The sequence below is a fragment of the Canis lupus genome, chromosome 1 (genome assembly GCF_011100685.1).
Source record: "Canis lupus familiaris isolate Mischka breed German Shepherd chromosome 1, alternate assembly UU_Cfam_GSD_1.0, whole genome shotgun sequence".
Classification (NCBI taxonomy): domain Eukaryota; kingdom Metazoa; phylum Chordata; class Mammalia; order Carnivora; family Canidae; genus Canis; species Canis lupus.
The window spans coordinates 109598145-109604144 of NC_049222.1; the positions used below are offsets into that span (position 1 = coordinate 109598145).

Genomic DNA, 6000 nt, shown 5'->3' on the forward strand with positions numbered 1-6000 from the left:
TTTTCTGTTCTGGCTATTATAAAGAAACCGTAAAGTGAATGTTCATTGCCAGTAATTAGAGGAGATCCAAAAGCATGTGGGGTCAAAAGTGAAAGACCCTTCAGCCCTGTCTGCCCAGTCTCGTTCCCACGGGGACTGTTTTCTGTCTGTCTTCAAAGCCTTTTCTTTGCGTTTTATAAACATCTGTATGACGTTCCGTCCCGTGTTCAGCATTTGCCCACATCACCAAATTGTGCTGTGAACCCCATTTTCAGTGGCTGCATCCTGGGTGGGGATCCCCTTGTTGGCTGCTGTTGGGCTTTCTGTGGGGACCGTCCCGGGAGGGTAGGAAGGGTTGGGCTGCACGTTGTCACCCATCACCATTGGGGGGTGGTTCTCTGGTCAAGGGTGCACAGGTGGGCTGGAGTTGGCTACGAGGCCCTTCCCGACACGAACCCTGGTTCTTCCCTGCCACAGAGGACTACGGGCGCTACGAAGAGCTGCCGGGGGAGCCGGGGGAGCACCTCTTCCCCGAGCCCCCTCTGGAGCCTGACAGCTTCTCTGAGGGAGGGCCCCCAGGCCGGCCGAAGCCGGGCGCCGCTGTCCCCGACTTCCTGCCCTCAGCCCAGAGGGCCCTGTACCTGAGGATCCAGCAGAAGCAGCAGGAGGAGGAGGAGAGAGCGAGGAGGCTGGCTGAGAGCAGCAAGCAGGACCGGGAGAATGAGGAAGGCATGTGTCCTCCCCAGGGGCAGGGGCTTCCCCAGACAGGCACGGGCCCCCTGGGCCACTGTGCAGTGGAGCGGTGGGGAAGGCCTAGGTGGGGGTTTGTGTCGGAAAGGAGCCTGTGGCCAGGAAGGATCCTTGGCCCAGGGCCGTGAAGCCAGGCTGCAGATGCTGCATTGCATGTCCCTAAGAAAATTGGAAGTCAGGGCTGCTGTTCTGTGTCTTGAGGGTCAAGAAAGACCCTGATCCCATCAAGGAGGGAGGTGGGCTGGTCCCTGGAGGGAGACCGCAGCCAACAGGATTTCCCTTCTGCGCCCTTAGAGAGAAGGCTGAAAGGAGAGGCTCACAGCCCCTTTCCCTAGACCATGTTCTCAGAAAGTCAGCAGATGACAGCTAGTTGCTGACATCAACCAGTAACAGTCACAGTCCCAGCTGCCAGATCACTCGGTGACCTGATGGCATCCAGCCCAGGAGGAAATGGGGTGGACAAATGGTGTCTAGAACCAGGAGCCTGAGGCCACAGGTGGCCCTTGTGGGATCCCAGGAGCAGGTGGGGACAGGGGGAAGAGGGGACAGCGCCCTCCATTGGTGGCTCTGGTTTTTCCTGCCCAGAAGGTTGGACTTAGGCCAGTTTCTGAGTCAGCCCACCCGGCCCCGCCTCTCATCAGCCGGTGACTGCCCTTCCCATGGTAACATGGCAAGAGGCCTGGGGACCAGTGTCTGTGAGCCCCAAGTGAGAGCAGAGTCAGTGGTAGCTGCGCCCAGCTGCCCAGGGCTGGGCCTGCTGTGTTGGGACCTCAGTCTGTGGAGGGTGAGGACAAGGTGGCAGGGCCCTGGGCTAGGATGCGGAGCTCAGTCCCTGCTCTGCCCCTGATCTCATGGCACTGTCCACACCTCTGCTTTCTCATCTGTCAACAGGGCTTGATAATACTGCTTCCTGGGTGGTTGTGAGAATTAATAAGACCAAGCACTTAGAGTAGTGCTGGCACATGGGGGAAAGGTCTAGAAACATTAGATAGTGACCTGCCAGGCTCAGCCCACCTGAGCTCAGTGTCTGTTCATGGCCGCCTGCCAAGGGAGGGGAAACTGAGGTTGTCAGAGGTAAGGCAGAGGAGCCGTTCACCCAGTGGGCTGCTGTGGGGTCCACAAGGGCTGGTACCACATGTGGTCACTCACCTCCCTCCTCCTCTGTTCTTCCTTAGGTGACACGGGAAACTGGTACTCTAGTGATGAGGATGAGGGTGGGAACAGCGTCACTTCCATCCTGAAGACCTTGAGACAGCAGACCTCTAGCAGACCCCAGGCTTCTGTCGGGGACCTGAGCAACAGTGGGCTAGGAGATCCCCGCCTCCAGAAAGGACACCCCACAGGAGGCCGGCTGGCTGACCCTCGTCTCAGCCGGGACCCCAGACTCACCCGCCACGCCGAGGCTTCCAGCGGGTCTGGCCCAGGAGACACAGGGCCCTCCGACCCTCGGTTGGCTCGCTCCCTGCCCACCCCAAAACCCGAAGGCGGCCTTCATTCCAACCCTGCAGGCCCTGGAGGCTCCAAGGGGGCTGGACCACCCCCTGCAGAAGAGGAGGAAGGGGAGCGGGTCCTACGGGAGAAGGCCATGACCATTCCCCTGGACCCTCTCCCTGGACACCCACTGCGGGACCCAAGATCCCAGCTGCAGCAGTTTAGCCACATCAAGAAAGATGTGACCCTGAGCAAGCCAAGCTTCGCCCGCACTGTGCTCTGGAACCCTGAAGACCTGATCCCCTTGCCCATCCCCAAGCAGGATGCGGTCCCCCCTGTCCCTGCAGCCCTGCAGTCCATGCCCACCCTGGATCCCAGGCTGCACCGTGCCACTGCCACAGGACCCCCCAACACTCGACCGCGCCTGGGCACCTCCACAGACCCTGGCACATCCGGGTCTAACCTGCCTGACTTTGAGCTCCTCTCTCGCATCCTTAAGACCGTCAATGCTACGGGCCCCTCAGCAGCCCCTGGCTCCAGCGACAAGCCCAGTGACCCGCGGGTGCGGAAGGCACCAACCGACCCTCGGCTTCAGAAACCAGCAGACTCTGCTGCCTCCTCCCGGGCTGCCAAGCCTGGCCCCACTGAAGCATCGTCTCCAGCCGGCAGCCCCAGCGGGGAGTCCTCCCCACCAGCCACCGCCCCCTACGACCCCCGAGTGCTGGCTGCCGGTGGGCTGGGCCAGGGCAGCGGGAGCAGCCAGAGCAGTGTGCTGAGCGGCATCAGCCTCTATGACCCCAGGACTCCCAACGCAGGTGGCAAAACTACTACGGAGCCGGTTGCTGATGCGGGTGCCCAGCCCAAGGGCCCCGAGGGCAATGGCAAGAGCTCGGCCACGAAGGCCAAGGAGCCCCCCTTCATCCGTAAGTCCGCCCTCGAACAGCCAGAATCTGGGAAGTCCAGTGCAGATGGCAGTGCAGCCACAGCCACGGACAGATACAACAGTTACAACCGGCCCCGGCCCAAGGCTGCAGCAGCCCCCGCCACTACTCCTGGCGCCCCGCCACCAGAGGGTGCCTCACCCCAGCCTGGTGTGCACAACCTGCCGGTGCCTACCCTCTTTGGGACTGTGAAACAGACGCCCAAGACGGGCTCTGGGAGCCCATTTGCTGGCAACAGCCCAGCCCGCGAGGGTGAGCAGGACGCGGGGTCCCTGAAAGATGTTTTTAAAGGCTTTGACCCCACTGCCTCCCCCTTTTGCCAGTAGTGTTAAGGTGGAGTCAAGTGCTCCCTGCACCCCACCCTTCCCAGGGCAATATTTAAGGGCAGCAACCAGAGTTGGGAACTTGGGGGGAGGGGGGCTCCGGGTGTTTTTTTTTTTTTTCCTCTCCATCTCTCTCACTTTTTCTCTCTCTTTCTCTTTTTATGTTTCTTTTTTAATAGTACTTTCTTTACAGCATATAAATTGTATATAACCATTTTCACTCAGTTCTGGTCAGTGCTGTGGGGCTCCCAGGCCCCCGCCAGGAAAACCTACTTGTGTACGTGAGCAGTGGCCAGTCCTCTGAGCCTCAGCCCCAGCTGGCACTCCCTCTGGCCGGGCTCAGTTGTCAGGGACTCTCTAAAGGCTGGAGCCCAAGTCTGGTGGCTGGGGGTCCAGTGGGTTTTCTGGGCAAAGCCTGGCCCATCCTCGGCCCCCCGCCCACCCCCGGAGGACAAAGGGAACAGTAGGTGTCCAAAGGCACCAAATGCTGCTCACCCCATATGAGTGAGGAGAGAGGAAGCCGAGACAGTTGGCAGGCCCTGACCTGTTTCAGGGACTGAAGGAAGGAAACCATTTGAAAGAAAGGCAGAGAGCCCTTGGAAGCTGCCTGGTCCAGGAGAAGCAAGCCCCTTCTGCTCCTGTCTCATGCGGATTCACACCCCACAGCCTCCCTGCTGCCGTCCATCCAGAGTTCGTCCTCAGACCCACACACCCTCTGCCCACATGAGAAGACTCCAGGGTGAGAGATGGACCTGGAGGTGGCAGGGCTGGTGTGGAGTGGCATACCTAAAGCTGCCTCCAGGAGGCAGCCTCCACAGACCGTGTGTTGTCTGTCAGTATTAGCCCCTGTCCTGTCCCGTCGCAGCCACGCCCTCTTCCCCTCCAGGCTGAGGTCTTTCCTGGTCCTCAGGAGCCAGAGCACCCAGTGTGCTGGCCCCAGCCCTAATGGGGATAGCTCAAGGATCCGCGGTGTGGCCGCTCCACCAGGCTCCCGCTGCTGGGAGCCCCGGGTGATTCTTGGCAAAGTGTTTTCTGCTCTCCACTCACTTCGAACCTCCTTTGCACCTTGTCTAACTTAGGGCCCGTGGTTTTGGTGTGTTTGGTTTTCTTCCCAGCTGACAGGTGCATGGGTTCAAAGGCATGTCACAGTGGTGGATTTGGGGGGCTTGAGGAAAGGGCAGAGGCTAGTCAGGAAAGGGTAGGGGGCTGCTGGGCCCCTCTAGGAATGGCCCAATGGGACTCCCTGCTTGCAGGTGGAAGGTGAGGAACCAGAAGTCTACATCCTGCTCCCCTCCTCCGGCTGAGCCGGGATGGGAGCAGAGACGTCTGCACTGGGCTCTCCCTACCTGCCCCAGGACCCTGGCTGAGGTCCAGCTCTGTCCACAGAGCTCCGGAGGAGGGCCCACCCTGTGGAGGTGGCCTTGGGGAGGCCAGCCTGGGTCTCGAAGGTCCTTCCCGTCTGTGTGTTAGCACCTGCTGGCCGCCTCTTGCCTTTTTCTCCTCATCCCATCACCACACTTGGCTTGTGTAAGGCCCCCACCTCTTCCTTGCTAATAATAATGAGGAAACCTGATGACCCAGCCAAAGGGTTTCCCCTCCCAGCTCCTTGGGGTGGGAGGTGAGTGAGGCTCCTGTACCAAACCCCTGTCCCCAGAAAAAGAAAAAACAGTCATTGAGTTTGGGGCTGGAAGCTAGGGTGGGAGAAGGCAGCCCACAGGGTCAGTGCGCCGTGATCAGGTTTGGTTTGTCTTTTCTGTTTTTGTTGTTTTTAAACAATCATTAGTGAGATTTTTCTTCAGCCACCAGTGTTGGCCTTGAAGCAAAGGGCTGTAGCCCTTGGTGTTTGTAAAATAAGTAAGAATACACAGTGTGGCTGTGGATTTTTTTTTCTCCCTCCTTTCAGAATTTTCTTTTGTAAAAGCAAAATTAAATACTTTTTTTAAAACCGAAATCTGTGGATGAAATAGAAGCTGGAACCCTCCTGTCGGAATATTCAGCCTAAGAACCTCATGGGACTATGAATTCCCCCGAAATTTTCATTTGCCATCAGGCTAAGCTTTTAAAAACAAAATGTTCTCTAACCAGGATTGTAACAAAAGTGTAAATACTACTTCAGAGTTGAGAGTTGATGGTGCAAATATGTATATAACGTACTGTATTTTTACAATGATCATCGCATGACTGTCCCGGCTCCCTTTTTGTACTCCTTATCTGTCTTCCAGAAATGTCACCTGCCCTTTCTCCTGTGGTCTCTTAATCCAATAATTGTATTACTGCCATTAAAGGATGCAGTTATTTTAAAAACCCTGCAGTCTCGCCTTTCTATGCTGCCCCCACCATCCCTCGCCCTGGGAATGACAAGACCTAGGTCTGTTCTCTTAGCAGCCTGACATTTGTGATTACACTGTGGGATCGGTGCCTAAAACAGGCCATGCTTTCCTTAGCAGTTGGCACCTGCCTCCCATGGTTCCTGATTCCCTGTTTTGGGCCAGCCTCAGCATGCAGAGATACAGGGGTGAGCTGCATAGCACTGCCTCTGCACAACCCAGGGAAGGCCAACAGGACTGGCTTCCAGG

General features: G+C 57.7%; 1 protein-coding gene across 8 annotated transcripts in view; it reads left to right on the forward strand.

Moving 5' to 3' along the window:
• Positions 1–5729, forward strand: part of ZC3H4 (zinc finger CCCH-type containing 4) — a 46664-nt gene extending 40935 nt beyond the window's left edge. For 7 of the 8 annotated variants that reach the window (XM_038528468.1, XM_038528472.1, XM_038528470.1 and 4 more), the window contains 2 exons: positions 457–708; positions 1905–3427. In XM_038528468.1, the coding sequence (XP_038384396.1) occupies positions 457–708; positions 1905–3427 (1775 nt within the window). Of the gene's footprint in view, positions 1–456; positions 709–1904 lie in introns of all 8 variants that reach the window. The other variant, XM_038528469.1, reaches the window with a different exon arrangement.
• Positions 5730–6000: the final 271 nt, after the last annotated feature.